This window comes from Anser brachyrhynchus, assembly GCF_964034855.1.
Source record: "Anser brachyrhynchus genome assembly, chromosome: 1".
NCBI lineage: Eukaryota > Metazoa > Chordata > Aves > Anseriformes > Anatidae > Anser > Anser brachyrhynchus.
Window position 1 is genome coordinate 70904604 of NC_137694.1, and position 19873 is coordinate 70924476.

The 19873-nt window shown below is 37.9% G+C and overlaps 1 protein-coding gene across 1 annotated transcript in view; it reads left to right on the plus strand.

Annotated features, from left to right (window-relative positions):
* The window catches only part of LOC308185124 (potassium voltage-gated channel subfamily KQT member 1-like), a 524663-nt gene that overhangs the window by 91203 nt on the left and 413587 nt on the right, over positions 1-19873 (plus strand). The window contains exon 12 of the mRNA XM_080572865.1: positions 17684-17798. Coding sequence (XP_080428991.1) covers positions 17684-17798 — 115 coding nt within the window. The remainder of the gene's footprint in view (positions 1-17683; positions 17799-19873) is intronic.

Sequence of the window (19873 nt, forward strand, 5' to 3'; positions counted from 1 at the left end):
GTTTCAACCTGTAAGCATATTGCACTGACATATTTCAGTCAGTTATCTTTGTTTTTGGACGTAAAGATTCAAGAACAAAAAGGGAGGTGGCCAGACAGTAGGCAATCCCCAGATTATAGTGGTCTTGCTTGTTATTAAGTTGTAAGTCTTCACACTTGAATAATTTTGAATTTATACCTCCTGCATTCATTGTTGTTTGTGTTTGTTTCCACTGTTCTTGTGTCATGTGTGATAACCTGAAACCACTGCACTTTGCTGTCCTGTTTGAATTGATGGGTCACTGGAATGATGCCATTATTGCACTGAGCCATGATCTAGTTGGTGGCACTTCAACATTTTTCTGGTTTATTTCTACTTACTCCGGTAGAAAGTAGTTTCTGAGTTGAGTAGCTGTGTCTTAGGGGAGTACATACCTGGGGCATTCCAAAGATACATGTTTTTTGTTTAATTCTTAAGCTTCTTCCTGTTAAATGTGATCTGCATAAACTCTGACATACTGGAGATAAAAAAAAATAAAAAAATAAAAATAATAGTTGTTTCTCTGAAGATTGTCCACATTCTCTGTTAATCGTGAAATCCTAGGAATATATGTACTGCACCATGCATCTGCCTGTTAAACACAGAACTCTAAGAAGCATTTTTCATGAGTAATGAAAAAAAGGCAGCTGCTTGTCATTTACTTAACCTTGCTTGGGATAAATTTAATCAGTGAAAAACATCTGGAACTGATTGTCCTTCCATTTGGAGTGTCCAGTAATGTGCTGTGTACATACAGCCAGAGCACCTTTAGCATTGGAATACTTGGCTAAACAATCTTTTGCAAAATGGTTACCTTTGGAAAGAAAAGAGGGAGCAGAAATTTCCTAATGAGCAAACATTTGCAATATTCTCTATAGGTTGCGTTGTTCATTGATTTTCGTGCAGCTGTTGTATGAAATCCATTGATCAGAGTTAATAAATTTCTAAGTGGCTAAGACTGCTTATTATATATATTGATTAAATTTGGGCCAAATTCTGAACCCTTTAGTATTACCTGAATACAACTGATGAAACAATCTGACCTTGTTACTTTTTTTGATAGAATTTGACATGTAAGCAAACTGAGGTCATAAAAAGCTCTGCCTGTGATCTATGAGTGGATTTAGTTAAAGTATTTAAAAGCTTTCTTGCAGAGTTAGGTGCTGGGCTTCTGTAGTAAATGATTGATACCTGCTTTCCAGATGGTTTTTCTGTTAAATGAAACTAAAATCACTGAATTGGACAGTAATACTGCAGAAGATGCTAAGCATTGTTAAAAAGCTACTAGGGGTAGATATACAGAAGAATAAATGATGCATTTAAGTGATGTTTTCTGTGGATGATACATTTCCTTCCGTACAAGGGAAGTTGACAAAAATGGAATGTATGATTACTTTTATTTAAATCATGTTCACTTGGAGGGAAACACTTATATTTAAATATGTATTCAGAAGCTTTTTGGAATTGAGAAGTAAGTAAATTTCTGTCAGTGAGAAAAGCTCTTCCTCTGTAGTCTTCTGCAGAGAAATTTGCAGTGAATACCCCAACTGAATGGCAAAGATTTCTGTGAATTTCGCTGGAGTATAGACCCAAGATGGGGGAAGCAAGGGTGGGCAATTCCACTTTGCTTTGCCACATCTGTTAGTGAGTTATCTTGCTTTTCCTTCCATGCTGACATTGATAAAACTCCTACATGACACCATCCTGTCTTGTATTATGAAACTATACAGATGTGATCAGTGCTACCCAATACAGCAGCAAAGTACCAAGCTTGGAAATGCAAAAGCATGGGTATCAGTGATGGCTTTTTGAATTGTAATCTTTGTAATCAGCATTAATCATCTTCCAGCAGTGGCAATCCATCATCAAAGAGAAAACATTTCTGGGTTTCATCTATTTCATTCTTGCTATGGTCTGCACTGTGTGGTCTCACCAGCAGGAGAATTGTATGGAGTTGGCATGAACTTAAAAAAAAATAAATTAAAGAATAATAATTTTCCATTTCTGAATAATGTGAATTATGGGGAGGGCATCTATAATATAATTCTGATAACTAATTCCAGGACTTCTGGCTTGCATATAACGTGGTTCTGAATCAGCCTCATGGGTACATAAACTACGACCCTGTTCTGACCTTTTGGATCCGTTTGTGTTCCTTTAAGTATTATATTATGCTGACTCCTCAAAACTTGACTCCAGTTTCCAAAAAAAAATCCTAAGCTGTATAATGCCAGTATTTGTTGCCAGTGGCTTTTCTTCGTTCTTTTTAATGGAGTGAATCAGACCATGGCAATGGGATACTCTAGACCTGGTTGTACTAACTCAATTAAGATCCATTTCAGGTCAGGTTGACCTGAATCTATCCTAGATTAATTTGTGCTGAGCGAGCCATCATGAAGCAAGCGTGTAGCAGCCCTACATAGAAGTCTACAAGTTTCTGTTGCTGTTTATATGAAGAGCTCAGAGTGGTTGCTGTTCCTATAACCTTGTTTGAGAGAGGGAGCAAGCACTATATTTTGGTGTACACAGGGGCCCAACAGATTTACAGAGATTAATTTAGACAGCCCTATACTTTAGAAAGTGTCTGCAAAAGTACATGCAAACTTGTCTTAGCATAATAAAACGTCAGTCAGTGTTAAAAAGGACTCTTCCCTTGCTGGAGAAATGGTATCTCTGGATGTTCTAAGGTTGCGCTGTTTCCAGTAAGGTAAAATTGCATTCATAAAACAGTAGGCCTATGCCTATGTTATATGAAAGATCTCTATCAGCTAAACTTAATATCAACTTTGGTGAAGTAGTGATGGTTTTTACAAGGGGATCATTCTGGCTGGTAAAGATTCTCTATTTCTCTTAGTTATCTTCTACTTAAGTCTTCTTAAAGGAATAATGATTTTCTTTGCTAAATAAATAAATAAATCCATTAGTAGATGTCAAACTCAGACATGGGTTGGCTGGAGTGAAAACAGCCAGAGGGGGAAAATACTTGAACCTTTCAGACAGCAGGGCAATTTAGGTTGGGCTCTATAAAATCTGTGTGTCAGTAGTACTTTCTGAAAAAGAAGAATTTGAGCAAGTTTGTTGCTTGATATTAAAGCACTTAATTTATAATCTCCTTAATAATAAGGAGACCTCTAATGCTCTCCTTTCTGCTTCCTTCAGTCTCCATATCATCCACTGAATAGACCTTCATGTCTTACTATTTTATAAGATGCAGTCACACAACTCTATAGTCTTCTGTCTCCTCCCCCTCATTTTGTCTCTGCTGCAGCCAGGTCGTGTGACTTTTGCCCACATGAGAGAGTGACGGAATTGTCTGAGGGATTTTCCAGTGTTTATCTTACTTTCTTTGCCAGCCATCTGAATAAACTATTCTGCAGGGAGACAAGACTTCTTAGCTTTGTGCATCTTCCTCCATGGATGCAGATGTGTCCCATTTCAATTGCTGAAATGTGGCTTTTTTCATGAAACTCTTTCCAAGGGAATCAGGTTCTTAGCCATGAAAAAAGAATGAATTGTCACAGAAAGGCTGTCTTTGATTTCAATTATCTCATTTAAGCAGTTGCCTTTGCAGCTGAACAACTACTCGAGGGTAAATAAAGTTGCTGAATTTTGCCTCCATGCTGCCAGCTCTCATTTAACCTTAGACTGCAAGCAATTATGCGTGTTGTTCTTGGCTGATGTCAATCTCTAAGAACCAGGAAAGGGTTAAGATTTTTGTGAATACCTTGCAATATTAGATGAGAGTGGTGGACAGATCTGGGTATAAAAGAAGCAGGTGCTTCAGAAAGAGGTGCATCAGGAGGTGCTTCTAGCAAACCTAATACTATAATCTTTGCAAAGCAGGAAACAGTCAGCACTGTGAACAAAGCAGCCAGATCTTTTCTTTATGACTTCAACCTAATTTAAAGGTTGGATGTGGTGCTTAGGAATATGGATAGTGGGTGACATTGGTGGTAGGGGTATGGTTGGACTAGTTGATCTTGGAGGTCTTTTCCAACCTTAATGATTCTATGTTAAATCTATTCTTCAAATGGAAGAAGGATCATATCAAAATCTGGATATGAAAACCCTAAAGGACTTATAGTTTGAAAGACAATTCATAAGTTATGAGTTTTGCTGAGGTTTGGAGTGGGGGTTTCTAAACAGAAAAGCATAGACGGTACAAAGTATAAGTAACAGTACAAGAAACACTAATGAAAAAGAAGGCAGAGTTGAGGAGCAAGATGTTAACTTCTCCCTACTGGTCTGAAAGCAAAATTCTGAAAGCCTTGTGTCCCAGAGGAGCCTTCATGATGCCAAGACTGCATTGAAAATCTTAGGTCTTAATGTGCTACAGTCATAATCCAAGAGTCTTCACTTCATCCTCCTGAAAGAAAGGATTTGTCTCTTGGGCTATGCCTTCACTATTGTTCCCAGACTCTGCAATACCTTTTTCAGAAGGTTTATTGGGATAAAATTCCTTTTACTTATAACATCCTTTTGTAGGATTTTGACATATGGATTCACTAGTATGGCATTTTTCCCTGTAGCAACATCAACAGTGTTTGAGGTTAGTGCACCAATTTCCCAATCACTAGGCAAGTATGATTTCATATCTACAGTAAGATTAGTGTAGACAGATCTCTTTTAACATATTCTCAACTCAATGTGGACAAGTTTACTGAAGAAAACCCAGCAAATATTCTTGTATAGCACCTCAGGCTTGGAAAGGCCCACAGCTGTAGACCACCAGATGTTTCTGTGAAGCTAACTCTATATACTTAGCTTGTCTTTGTGCATCCACTCTTCACTTCTGTTGGAGACAAGGTGTGGTGGTTTTACTCAGCTGGGCAGCTGAGCTCAGCCACAACAGCCCTTTTGCTCCCCTTCCTCAAAGGGAAAAGGGGAGAAAATACAACGAAAAGGGTTCAAGGGCTGAGATAAGGACAGGGAGATCACTCAATAATTATCGTCACAGGCAAAACAGGCTCAGCATAGGGAGATTAATGTAACTGATTACCTATTTCTAACAAGCTAATGCAGTGAGAAATTAAAGACAAAGTAAAACAACCTCCCCACCCATCTACCGTCTTCTACGTCCTTCCCCCAAGCAGCTCTTCAAGAACTGCTCCAGTATGGGTTCGTACCATGAGGTGCATCCCTTAGGAGCAAACTGCTCCAACATGGGTCCCCATGGGCAGCATCCTGAAAGATCATCTGCTCCTGCATGGGCTACTGTCCACAGGCTACAGCTCTGGAACACTCTGCTTTTGTGGGGGCTCTCCATGGGCCGTAGTCTCCTCCAGGCCACATCCACCTGCTCCACCGGGGGCTCCTCCACGAGCTGCAGCATGGAGATCTGCCCCATGTGGGACCCATGGGCTGCAGGGGGACAGCCTGCTCCACCAGGGGCCTCTCCACAGGCCACAGGGGAACTTCTGCTCCAGTGCCTGGAGCACCTCCTGCCTTCCTTCTGCGCTGACCTTGGTATCTGCAAGGCTGTTGCTCACTCCTCGCTCTCCCAGCTGTTGTTTGTTTTTTTTTGTTTGTTTGTTTGTTTTTCTTTTTCCCTTTCTTAAATCTACTCCCAGAGAGGTGCAACCAACATAGCTTATTGGCTCAGCTCTGGCTAGCAGTGGGTCCCTTTTGGAGCTGGCTGAATCTGGCTTTGATCTGACATGGGGCAACTTCTGGGCTCTTCTCACAGATGCCAGCCCTGCAGAACTCCCACTACCATATCCTTACCATGTAAACTTAATAAGCAAGGTGCTGCATAATACAGTTTTTTTGTGATCTGTTTTTTTGATGTTAGGAAAAAACAGCTGTTTTGTCAATTGCAGTAGTTATCCGAAAGTGCAAACCATTCCAAGATGGCACATGTACCTTTGCATTTGAATGACCATAAGGTCCTTCAACTCCTATGCTTATCTTTTTTTTTTTTAATTTTTATTTATTATTTTTTTTAACATAAGGATATATGCAAGTAATCTACTAAGCCTAGATTTAACAGATGGAGCAAAATGGGCTACATCTCAAGTCATTGATGAATGAACACTCAAATTCTTGTAAATATTCTTGTTGTAGCCTGTATTTCTAGTGTTTGACCAATGCAAAGGTCGAGGCAGTATTATCTGTTCTATTCCAAGACAGTAGAATTTTTTTTTTTTTTTTTGGAACAAAATAGAACAAGATTTTGTCTTCAAAAGCCTCCCTATGGTGAGGAATTAGCAAGCATGCTCAGGTTACATACCCAAGTCAGTTTTGCTCTATCCACTGGACACAAGCAAACTATAATGCTTATCTCGAAGAAAGATCCTTCTGAATGCTTAGGCAACAGCAAAAGTTTGTGCAATCTACTGTGTAGAAAGCCAAGCCAAAGTGCTTTGGGAAGAACCCATCAAGGTAGTGAAACTGTCAAGTATTTGATCTTCTTTCAGGATGAAAGTTAGTTTTCGAAGATATTATGTAAAATAGAACATTTCTAATGAAAACATTTTCCAGAAATTATTTTATAAACTTCAGTCGTTTGCAGTCTTTTCATATTTTACCTAAAAACCTAATTGCTAGTTTATTAAAAAAAATAAATCAAATGAACAATTCGAGTCACTCCTCAAATTCAACTTTCATCTGGATTTCTATTTGGTACTGGTAGAATCTGCATCTGGTTCTTAATGTACTGACACCCTCATGTCCTACAGTGTCAGCATAGGCATCTATATCTCAGTTCTCTGCTTTTCAGGGCTTCATTGCACACTTCTTCAAGGTGGATATTCTTTTCTCCATGAGGAGAGTGGGTCAGTCAAACTGGAAAGTGCAAGGTGTATTTCATAGAGTGAGGTTTTTCATTCTTTTGCCTGCAAGTCCTCTGGAGGAGAGGAAGGTGAGTGCAATAGGCCTGTGTATCTCATTACTTCTTTCAGTGTGGTTCACTGTGGTTCACATTGTCACTGCGATTTTCAGGCAAAAATGATGGCCTGTTGCCAGAGGAGACCCTAAGCCTTGAGAGCTACAGGATGCAAATTCAAATTTTTCCACAATGTCATCAGTACAAAAAGACTTTATGCCTCTGACTGGGAGCATGTGTCAACTGTAGAGATGTATACCTTACATATAAAGATAATTATTCCCTTGTCAATTTTTGGTTGCTATTAAAAAAGTGTAGAATACTATGCTAACTAACTATGCTGGGTCCTCTAAAGCTAATCATTTGAGTCTCAAAAATAGGTTCAAGTCTTTTTTTTTTTTTTTTTTGGTGGCAGGAAAAGCTTGGTAGCTTATTTGTAATTAAAATAAATTTAAGTAGAACTTAGAACATTCTAAATAACTCCTAATAACAATTGCTCATAAGCAATGTGGAAAAAGTAGGAATACGGTATGTATTAATAGTGAATGTGCATAGTGACTGAGCTGAAATACATGGCATGAATTTAATATTAAAGTAAATGTGTTAGGTTGGTTTACAACGTTTTTATAAAGATAATATATTTTGAGAGTTTTGTTTGTGCTTATAAGCTGTTACCATACAAATTCTATGATCTCGAAATGTCTTTCAAAACTTCTATACCATTGGGTACGCATAATAATGTCCATTTAAAATGTCTTTTTTATATTTCCAATTTAGAATTTTACTAACAACAATTTACTACCCTAATATGTCTTCATATGCAACATTTAGCAGTTATGTATTCAGAACAAATGTATTTTGAGATAGAAAGGGAGCATTCATAAAATACTGTTTCTTCTTTTCATTTGCAATGTACAGTACAAGCACAACTGGAGATTTAATTCAAAACTATTCAAATCTACTGCAGTCAATATCTAAGAATCTTTTTTGTTGAGCTTGCTTTAAGCTATCACGAATATTCTCTCTAGTATTAAGACTTACTTTAACACCATTTTTCTAGTCAGTACAGAATACGCAGATTGGTAAAAATGTTGCGTTTCTTGAATTCATGACTAACTGCTAGTTAATGGGAAGTTTTAATTGTGTGTTGCAAAGAACTGCATTAGACCAGGAAATGGTTGGTATATTTCACTGCAATTACAATAACTGGGTTTTGTTTTCTTGTGAGTCAAAACATTTACAAAAATTTGAAGATGTTTCCAACATTACCGTCGCTGCAATTTGTGTGCTTTGACCATTAACATGAAAAATAAAAACGTTTTCAGACTGGTTTATTTTCTTTAATAGCTACACTAAAACTGTACTTCCTTTTTAAAATAAACATTTTTACTATAATGGCAGTTCTGAATCCCATAATGGAAAGTAACTCTATTTATATTTTATGATATGTTCCCTATGTGTAATTCTAAGAGTTTGTATGTGTTAAGAGCTCTCCCTGCAGAGTTAACACGCTGCCAAACTACATTTCACTGGCTATTAATTGTTGCATTTTACAGTCAATTCTTCTTGTCTTTTAATCTTAAAAAAAAAAATAATAATAAGTCATTGGAGAAGGCTCACTTTCAAAGCAATTTTTGTCTTATTTTCACAGACTGCTCTTACTTTATTTTGTTCTCCAGAATAACTGAACTAACAGTTCAGTAATATTAGTAGCCTTAGTAAGTCAGACGCGTTAGCATAGGTGATTTGAATTTAATCATGATTGCTGATCTCTGAACATATATGTCATTTCCAGCCCTGAAAATGTGTTCAAATCTCTGTGGACACAATGATTGTCCCAGATAAGTGTGTGTGTGTTTGTTTTAAAACATAAAACAATAATAATAATAATAATAATAATAGTAATAATAATAATAAAACAACACCAAAAAATGTGACTGATGTTTCAGCTAGGAGAAGTAATACTTCTCAAAGTTGAAATGAGTCAAAGCACTCTGCTGTAGAATATCGAGAAATGTTGTTTTCTGGACATTTAAATACAATTTGCCTCGTTAGATGGTTTCCTAAAAATACCCAGTCCATATTCCTCTTGGACCACTTGTGGTAACTTTTGGGTTTTATATATGCAGGAGAAGTAGCTTGCTGCTGACATATGTCAGCAACTAAGTCTGTGGTGTTTCAGCCACCAAGTGTTAACAGCAAACGTAAACCACTGTGACAGAATTGGAGCTGTTCCATGTATTCGCCTAAGTTTTTGAGATGTTTAATGCAAGACTATATAGTATTAAGCTAGTAGGCTTGCAAAGAGGGAGAGACAGAAGAACTTTGTGCAAACACTTTTGAGAGCCCTTATAGGAAACAAGGAATTCTACTCTCTTTGAAGATTGATGTCGGGATTTCTTGTTCATAAAGTTGATTTTATGCAGAGGGGCCAAACTGCTATGTGGCAAAATTAATAGCTAAGCTGTATCCTCTGTGCAATTCATCGTGTGTCTCTGAATGCTTCTCCTCCCTCAGCCCACCTTCTAACCTGGAAACTCTGTTTACCATCCTCTTTGCTCAGTCTTACCAATTATTACCATCCATATGAACCACATTTCATTTGAGTTAGGAAGTCTGTTTTTTTCTCTTTAGGAGAAAGAGTTTTCACTAAAAAAAAAAAAAAAAAAAAAAAAAGCATTACTTACTCTTTTCAGGAACAGAGCCCAAGAGAGAAGGGATGTTGAAGCAAAAAAAAAAAAAAAAGAAAAAAAGGCAGCATTTATTTTTATATCCTCATAGCAACCTAGAAAGAGCTAGCTACCTGCAATGGATGTAGTCTCTGTATCTTAATCTGAATCATCCACAGAAATATTTTGTCTCTTGGTAATGGGAAAGTCCTTTTGGAGTTCAGCATAGACCTACTGTTCTCTGACAGCTTTGTTGTTGGGCCCTTTTAGTCCAGTCAGCTCAGTAAGTTGGAGGACAAAAGTCCTTACAGGTGAATTTTGATGTAGCAATTGGAGGCCATAAGAGCAAGTTATGCATAATTATGGGAAAAGGTGTCTGGCTGGCAGACTTGTATTTACTGCTGAAATGCCATGTGCTTTCTCCTGAGAAAGGCAGGAGGCTGAAGGGAAACATCCAGGCAGTTGGACCACATGTCTAGTCATATAGTAAGTATATTATTGGCTAACATGCAGTGTGACTAAATGATGACAGTGGAATGACTTCTGCTCGATCACAGATAGTTGCATTTAGTGCCGTTTCAAAAAAGAACATCTGACACTTTTTTTTTTGGAACAACTTTCTGAGAAGATATTAAAAACAGCTTCCTTTAGGTTTCTTTTGCAGGTCATTCCTGTGAAGAGAACGAAAAAACAGTCCTAGGCATGACACAACCAGAAAGGTAGAATTCAAAGTTGCTGGATTAGTAGCTCTTCCTTAGCAACACAATTGTTAGACATTTAAAAAAAAAATAAATAAATCTATTAGTTTGCTCAGATTAAATTGGCCAGGGAAAATCCTTTGTTAAATTACTGCTTTGAAGGGGACTGAACTGAGTGCAATGGAAAACACAGCTCGATATCTGAACAGATAGAGTGGCACCAGTACTGCATGCTTCTATGCTCCATTAATCTCTGATTCTCTTCTGACAGGTCATATCTGAGTATGAGGAGGTACTTACAACTCTTTGTGCAATTGGTCCCTGACCACTTTTCTGAATCTATCAACAAACCTGCTTGTCAGTTAATGCCAAACATTACACAGTTTCAGTGGTATGGACATTCGCGTGTTCTGCAAGTTTTTTTTCATATAAAAATACCTAGCTAAATGTTCCAGACTAATATGTTCAATTAAAAAAAAAAAAAAAGTGATTTTGTGCTGAATGTACTTTTTCTAAAGTAGTCTAATATTTATGGTACTATAGAAAATGATTTTGCTTGTGTTTGTGTGAATATGTTGCATCCTTCTTGTTTGCTAGGTCTTACAAGTATGTTCAGGCAGTCAGATATGTAACAGCATCTTCATATGCATTCAAACATGTTTCATTGTTTTCTGTCTGCATGTTTTCCGGTACTACATGCATTTGTGATTTTGAATTGTGTTGGCACTCATTTGCATCTCTGTGTTGTCCCATTAGACATGTAATGAGTGATCATGGTTCCCTGGAGTGTAACTCAGTATGCAATTTGGCCTACAGGTTTATCCGAACAGAAGAATGTACAACAAATATAGTCAGCATTAGTGTATTTTGAGTGCTGATTGTTTTAAATCAGATACACAGGAAACCAGATGTTGGCATTTATCTAAAACACTTGCAGCCAAACATGTAACTAAGTACAGGAGCAATAATGCATGGCACTTTTTGCATATGCTTAGCAATTTGTAGCAAATATGAATCTATTCTTATTCATTAGTTCACTTTATAAGTTAGTCCTTTTATTTCTCTTCCACTTCGTAACAGATGTTTTATACATTGTGGCCTGATTCTACAGGCTTTCAGTGAGCAAAATCAAATTCAGGGAGAACATTGTCTCTACTGAAAATAAATTTAGATGTCTAAAATTGGGAACATAATGTGTCTTTTTTTTAATTGTACTGAGTACTTGTAGCTATCTGAGCTGTGTAGGGGGCAATCTTAGTACTTGATATTTTCAGATGACTTACGTTTGAGTACTTAGGATTTAAAATCCCACATTCAATGCCAAGATTTTGAATATTTCGTATGAAAAACTAAAATAAAAATAGCCCTTTCTTATTTAGGCTAGTACTGAGTACACTTCTGACACTTTAGTTTCACAGTAATAATGAAGAAAAGGTCTCACAATATAATTTTCATAATGAACTGATTCCATCTATGCTAATGATACATTTTGCTGTATTCTTCCAAAGTGACTGCTCAGATAAACCTGGACACCATTTGACTGCTGAACTGAATAATAATAGCAGATAGAAATCTTTTTTGTAAAGGTAGGCTGGTAGTCAGGTGCCAGACATTTATAGACCCCTTGTCTTTCATAAACCATTCAGTTTCCTGTTTTATGAGGAAAGTAAAAATCTGGAAATGTTTTGGTCTAGGTCCCAAACTAGTTTGCTCTCTACACAGCTTTAAAAATGGCAATTTTCAGGCAGTGAGGTGATAGTTCTTGCTACAGGAAAGAAGACAAGGAACGATGCTGCAATATCACAGGTAATTTGTCCCTGTGGATGGAGGAAGTACAGTAACCCCATGTATTTTCTGTCAATGTACAGCCTTACATATAAAATTAAATAGATCACGTTCATGTCTCAGACATTCATTATATAGAGTAGCAGAGCCTGGTGTTAGGAGAGAGAATGTTTTAACAGTACAACTTCAGATCTAAAAGTTGTTAAATAATTGACTAGCAGGGTCAACTTTTAGTCTGGGTTGATCCCACATAGCATGCATGTAGAATTAAGATACATGCATTATAAGTTTAATGCAGATGTCAGAGACTGGACTGACAGTCATTTTTCAGAGAGGCCTCCTTTTCTCTTTCTCCATTGACTGTTAAGAAATTAGAGCTTTCTGATTTAGGCCTGACACTGAGTGAGCAAAAATTAAGAAGTTTTCCTTTTTTTTTTTTTTCTTAGAGCTATGTCACCCACAGTGTATACTATGCACATTTTCTTTTAAACTGATAACTACTGTGGAAATAATTTAAGCAAACAATTAAATGGCCTGTTGATTAAGTGTGCAGAACAGATTTTTTTTGCAAGTGCATATGCAATTTAAAAAATTTAAAATCAGAAAATTTAAAAACAGAAAATTGGTTTTAGGCACTTGAAAAAAAAATCTAGACATTTGATCTCACTGTAAAGAAGCTGATAAGCTTTGTTTTCTATTGTTAAATATGTAACGATTTACAGATGAAATTGTTTCTTTATTTTAATATTTCTTTTGAAATTGTTACTAATGAAAAGTTTTATTAAAGCCTACAGAGTGGTTGAGGTATCAGAAAAAAAAAATGATGATTTGATAGACAAGGATGTTAGGTTAAATAAAGCTAAGTGACATTGCAAAAATCTCTGGGTTACATTTGAGTGTGTTTATTATGTTCTCACCATTTTAGGAATTAGCATTAAATAAAAATAGACAAGTGTATGAGGCTTAGGTTTTTTGCTGTTCCATTTGAGTTGTTTTGTTTTACGGATTCCTATGTCTGTGGCATTTATCGATGTTTCTTGTATGGTTGTAGATATTCTATTTTATATTTTCAACTCACTGTTTACAACTGTTCATGCTCAGAAAATATTATAAATCTTATAACTGAGTAGATACAGCTTTTTCATGTCATGAATAGGATGCAAGAAGGAAAGATGGCTTCTCTTCTTTCCTCCATATTTTTTTGCTTCACTTCCCTGCTTTTCTCAAAAAAAAAAAAAAAAAAAAAAGATTAATTACCCATAAAGTCAGTCTGGAAAAGGAAAGCTTATTAAAGTAAATGTGGAGAGGGAAGATGTAGTTGTTCTGGCTTGGTTTGCAGCTGTTACAGACTTACCATATGTAGTAGCTGGACCTTATAACTTTGGATTTTATTTCTGGAAAGCGTCACTGCCATGTGTTGAATGTATTTTAATGCTCCATGTTTCCTCAAAATGAAAACATTATCATGAATGATTATTATGAATTACTTCATTGCCCAGAAGCTCATGGCTTCTTCACATTCAAAAAATGTTTTCATTCCTTTTCGTGCGATTCAGGGAATTTTGATTTATGATTGAACATTGCTGTTTAAATGACTTTTGGAAGTTCACTCAGGGAAAGTGACAATTACTTCAGAAAACGAGTTGGTTCCAGAAATAATGTTTCAAATAAGGTAACTGCTCATGACTCTGCCAGTCACCTTAAAGACAGAAAAATATTTAGAACAAGGGATATGATACTTGCATTTACAATTGATTCTGATGTTTGGATGTGTGGATCAGAAAACATTATTAACAGGTTAATATTTTAAGCAGGAACGCATAATTAAGGGGTGGTAAAAGCATAAAAGGATTTAGTATTAAGTAGATCTTATTATTAGGATTACAAAGATAAAACCTGTATTGTCTTATAGTGGCTTAATACTAACAAAACATGAACCTGAACAGACTCCAACCCGAGTCAAGTGTTTCTGAGAGTAGTGGGGAATCTTCTAATATCACAATACAAATGTTAATAGCATCAGAGCTGTGATTTCTGCTTGAACTTGCTGTTCAGGAACAGCACTTCTATGAAAAGCTCTTCCTTCTGTTAGTATTTGTGGATGCTAAGGGCAGGTTTTTGAGATAAATCTATTTTGTAACCAAACAGGCAAAAATTATTATGCCCACAGATCTGTGCTGGGAGCATTGGGGGGGGGGGGGGGGGGGGGGTGCGTAAGCAGAGAGAGAATGTCTGTGACATGACACAAATACTTAGTTTTATGGAGCAAAGTGGACGTCTTCCATTCAACTAATGAAACGAGGTATGGAGTATACACTACAGAGCTCCTGTTTGTATGAAGTATATAATCACAGCCCAAAGCATTGTCTTTTTCAAAATGATTGTAGGAATGAAACATATGTGCAATACCTGTGGGGTGAGACTGTCATAGATGATCATAGTAAAGTCTTCACCAAACTGAAAATTTGCCTGTTTATGTCCCCCATGTAAAGAGGGAACAAAAGCCTGCTGTGCTTGTGAAGATTACCAAGGACCACCTGAGACCATTAAGCACAGGATTATATTTGCCACGTGACTGCAGCTATATGGTCAGAGAAGAAGGGGCTTCAGGTGAGCTGTGGAGTAAGAGCAGAGCTGCTCTGTAGTGCTCAGTACAGAATGAGGAGAAAGTGTGGGATTCAGTACTGGCCTGCTACTGTTGTATCTCTTTTCCTATAAATATCAAGTTATGGGGCAAAAAGCCAATGTAGTACTGAATGCTTCTCATAGAAGGAATTAGCAAGCAAATGTAAACAGTTGAATAATCAGTTTTCTTTAAGAACTGTGGATGCACATTGCAGACAGCAGTGTGTTCAGACATGGACACTTCCAACTTAGAGTGGAATAAATGGTGGATTGCGACCCTGGGCTTCATGAGAGCAAACTTTGGCCTCTTCAGGGATCTACTTGGAAGAATTCCATGGGTTAAGGCCCTAGAAGGAAGGGGGGCCCAAGACAGCTGGTCAATATTCAAGCATCACTTCCTCCAAGCTCAAGATCGGTGCATCCCATATGGTAAAAAGGCAAGCAAAGGGGGCAGGAGACCTGCATGGATGGGCAGGGATCTCGTGGAAAAGCTCAGATAGAAGAAGGAAGTTTACAGCATGTGGAAAAAGGGATAGGTCACTTGGGAAGAATATAGGGACACTGTCAGAGTATGCAGGGAAGGCCAAGAAAGTGTGTCCCAACGAGGAAGGCCAAGGCCCATTTGGAATTAAATCTGGCAAGGGATTTCAAGGACAATAAGAAGAGCTTCTTCAAATACATCAGTAGAAAAAGGAAGAGCGGGGATAAAGGAAAAAAAAAATATGAAAATTTCAGACCTTGGAGACAAAGAGAGGAAGTCTGGAGAAAGGAGGACATGCTCTCGGTCGAAGAGGATCAGGTCAGAGATCAGCTAAGCAAACTTGATATCCACAAATCCATGGGTCCCAATGGAATACATCCATGGGTGCTAAGGGAGCTGGCTAATGTTATTGCTAGGCCACTCTCCATCATCTTTGAAAGGTTGTGGAGAATCGGAGAGGTGCCTGAGGCCTGGTAGAAAGCCAATGTCGTGTTAGTCTTCAAAAGGGCAAGAAGGAGGACCCAGACAACTACAGTCAGCCTCACCTCCATCCCTGGAAAGGTGATGGAGCAGCTCATCCTAGAGGTTGTTGCCAAGCATGTGGAGGAGAAGAAGGTGATCAGGAGTACTCAGCATGAATTCACCAAGGGGAAATCATGCTTAACCAATCTGATAGCCTTCTATGATGAGATGACTAGCTGGGTAGATGAGGGGAGAGTGGTGTCTGTGGTCTACCTTGACTTCAGCAAGGTTTTGGACGCTGTCTCCCATAACATCCTCATAGACAAGCTCAGGAAGTGTGCCCTAGATGAGTGGATGGTAAGGTGGATTGAGAACTGGCTGGATGGCAGAGCTCAGAGTGTTGAGCTTGGTGGTGCAGTCTAGTTGGGGGCCTGTAGCTAGCGGTGTCCCCCAGGGGTCAGTACTGGGTCCAGTCTTGTTCAACTTAATCATCAGTGACCTGGAACAGAGTGCACCCTCAGCAAGTTTGAGGACACAAAGCTGGGAGGAGTGGCTGATATCCCAGAGGGCTGTGCTGCCATTCGAAGGCACCTCGCCAGGCTGGTGGGATGGGCTGAGAAGAACCTCGTGAAGTTCAACAAGGGCAAATGAAGGGTCCTGCACCTAGGGAGGAATGACCCCAAGCACCAGTGCAGGCTGGGGGCTGATCTGCTGGAGAGCAGGTCTGCAGAGAGGGGCCTGGGAGTCCTGGTGGACAGCAAGCTGACCATGGGCCAGCAATGTGCCCTTGTGGCCAAGAAGGCCAATGGTATCCTGGGGTGCATTAAGAAGATTGTTGCCAGCAGGTCAAGGGAGTGATCCTGCCCCTCTGCTCAGCCCTGGTGAGGCCTCACCTGGAGTATTGTGTCCAGCTCTGGGCTCCCCGGTACAAGAGGGACATGGAGGTACTAGAGCGAGTTCAGAGGAGGGCTACTAAGATGATTAGAGGACTGGAGCACCTGTGATACAAGGACAAGCTGGGAGAACTGGGCCTGTTTAGCCTGGAAAAGAGAAGACTGAAGGGAGACCTCATCAATGTATATAGATATCTAAAGGGAAGGTGTCAAGAGGATGGAACCAGACTCTTTTAAGTGGTATCCAGTGAAAGGACGAGAGGCAGTGGGTGCAAACTGAAGCACAGAAGGTTCCGTCTGAATGTGAGAGGGCACTTCTTTATTGTGAGGGTGACAGAGCACTGGGAGAGGTTGCCCAGAGAGGTTGTGGAATCTCCTTCTCTGGAGATATTCAAAACCCACCTGGATGCCATCCTGCACAATGTGATGTGCAGGTGATCCTGCTCAGCAGAGGGTTGGACTAGATGATCTTCAGATGTCCCTTCCAACCTTGGCCATTTTGTGAACTCGGACCTGTACTTCATGGAGATGAGTATTTGCTCAAACTTTTTAAAACAATTATTTTTCATGACTTACAAGGCTATTTGCACTTTTACAGTCTGAGTGAATTCCTTCATTTGCTGGTCATTGTATATATTCTTAGTCTGTAGTGAAATTTGTAGCTTTCCTCTGCTTTGAACATAAGCAGTATGTTCAAAGGGGCAGTACCATCTTTGTAATCCATTGTAGTTACCCTGTTGAGTTTCCTGAGTTCAAACACCTGAGGCTTTAGCCTGTAAGAATTTTTGAACAGGGATGAATACAGTGATCAAATAAAGTACTCAATACAAAATGCAGTTAAATGATGAAAACAGTAAGTTTAAAGAAGGATTTTAGAGAAATTTAAGCATACATATCAGGTGGTATTAACTGCAGAAAGTCTGAATATTTCCATCTATTGGCATGTCCAAATTGAAGTTAAAGATAAGGTGAAATTCTGCTTACAAGTAGGTAGCTCTCAAGAAGAAAAGCTTGTTTTGTAAGAGGTTTCTGTGTATTTGAACTGTATATGTGCACTGATGTATTTTTGTATGGCATATGTTAGGCATTGATTTCAGTGATTGTGACCAAAAAAAGCCATGTGACATATTAGAACCATTTCTCTAATTTACTGTACAATGTCATAAGGGAAATAGTTTATATATAGTGACAACCTAATGTATTATGATCTCTTTGAATTATTTGTGCAGTGAAAAGACGTTTAGAAGGGAACACCCAAGAAATGTCACAAGCCAACAGCTTCACTGTTGACATTGACCTTATAACAGAAGAGTCACCACTGCCAGCTGTATCTGATGTGGCACAGTAAGTGGAACAGTAGCTTTTTAATTGATAATAAAGTGCATTTGTATTCGCATTGTATTTGTCACTGAATAAAAGTAGTGTTCTTTGACTGGACTTTGACTGCACTAAGTGATTATGAGTTAAGTAACTGTATGTGAATGTTTCCTATAATATGCTTAGCTTTAAGCTTATTGGAAGTAGTCAGATGTTTGGAAAGAGAAGAATTGCCATACAATGGGTGGCTTACAGTCTTGGTGTCTTTTTTTTTTTTTTTTTTTTAAGGCAGAAAACATTTTCTCATGCTGTGTTTCACAGAGAGGCTTATGCTTTGTAGAATTCTGAAGTGCTCCTAGTATGTTTAATCTATAAATTTATTGGAAACATAAATTAAATATTTATGCATAAATATAACCTGAAAATGTAAAGGCTACATTATGTGTAATATTGTAAGGAAATTATGTTGGAAAAATACGAAAGTTGAATTATTAAGGATACTGATCGTGTCTGGATTGACCAGAACAAAATGTCCCCATTACCAGTGAGTTTGCTGTAACTGTTGAGTGAACTTCAAGGTTGCTCGTCTCAGATTTGGGAAATGCTTATGGCACTGTTTCTTGAAATAAGTATGTTAGTATCTGCATGCAGAACTCCTCTGTTTGTGTTTTGATGGGATCTTGAGTAACCTTGATGTTTTTTTTCTGTGCAATATACAGAGGATAGAGCTACTAGGGGACAGAGAATCTGGAGTATTTCAAACGTGAAGTGGAGCAGTACAGCAAGGCCTGGATGGACCAGTGCATCCAGATATCATTTTCAGGCTTTATCTTATATGCAGAAACTGATGCAAACAATGCTGGTGAATAGAACTTGTGTTAGCCATAATGTATGCCCTAAAGACACAGTAAAGCTGACACAACTTTGTGAAGGTCTAGTTATTGTTCAGATGTTATATTAATGTTGATTAAAAAACTTGCCAGAGTTTACACTTGCAAAAGAGCATGGAAATGTCATTGGGAAAACCTTCCAGTAAATGCTTGAATATAATATTACTTTTTAAATATTAAGATAAGCTTTTATTGAGTTCTTTCAGATAGAATGTTGGAAAAGATCTTGCACATCTGTCCCTCCAGTGGGAGGTAAAATCTTGTGTCAGATTCATGCATATGTTCCAGCTATTACTGGGCTAACAAGTTGAAGGATACTCTGCTGCTGGAAAATGTTAATGTTATTTTAGTTCAAAGTTGCCCAAAAGAAAAATAAGAAATAAATGTACAATATATTTGTCAATCTAACAAAAAAAAATAGCATATTAAAATTAGTTAAAAAATGCAGGACAAAAATGTAATGCACTAAACTTGCCGACCTGTTTCATTTGATTCTTACTGTATGATAGGAAAATGAAACATTTATAAGAAGAATGGAGTTGGAATTCAGAGCAGTGTGTGGGGCAAGACAGAGCGATTAAAGACATTTGCAAGCACTTTATAGGAGAACCAGTACATGTTGTGAACTGTTATTTTGGCTTCAGACCACTAAGTTAAAGGTGCTGGATTTGTTTTTGAAAACAGAGGTCAGCAGGGTTTAGCCATAGAGTTGGTGGAAGATTCTTGAGGATATTGTAAAAAAACAGTTATGTCAGTTGGGTGATTTCATATCCAAAGGAAAATTTTTAAGGCTTTATGAATCAAAAAAAAAGCTTGAAAAAAAAATATTTGGAAAACAAAATTTTAAAGCATATTTTTATGTTCTCATGCCAGCAAGACAGGATCAAGAACATCAGCAATGACAGAGGAAACTGTTTTGCATGGAAATGGCATTACATTCTATTGCTGTGTACTGTTTAGTCTTAATTTGCAGCGGTAGCTCTGGTATTCAGAAAAGGGTAGTCTACAGATTTAAGAGAGAAAAGTTTCACACACTATTAATTCTATTTATTTTTTTTTTTTCAGTTTTTATACATTTGAATTTCCTACTGAAACTATCCACTGAGGACTAGATTATATGATTTATCTATTTTTTAAGCTATTCCATATTAGTTCCACAGGATGGACATATGGTGAAAGCTTTCTTCACCACAAGAAGTGACCAAAGTTTGC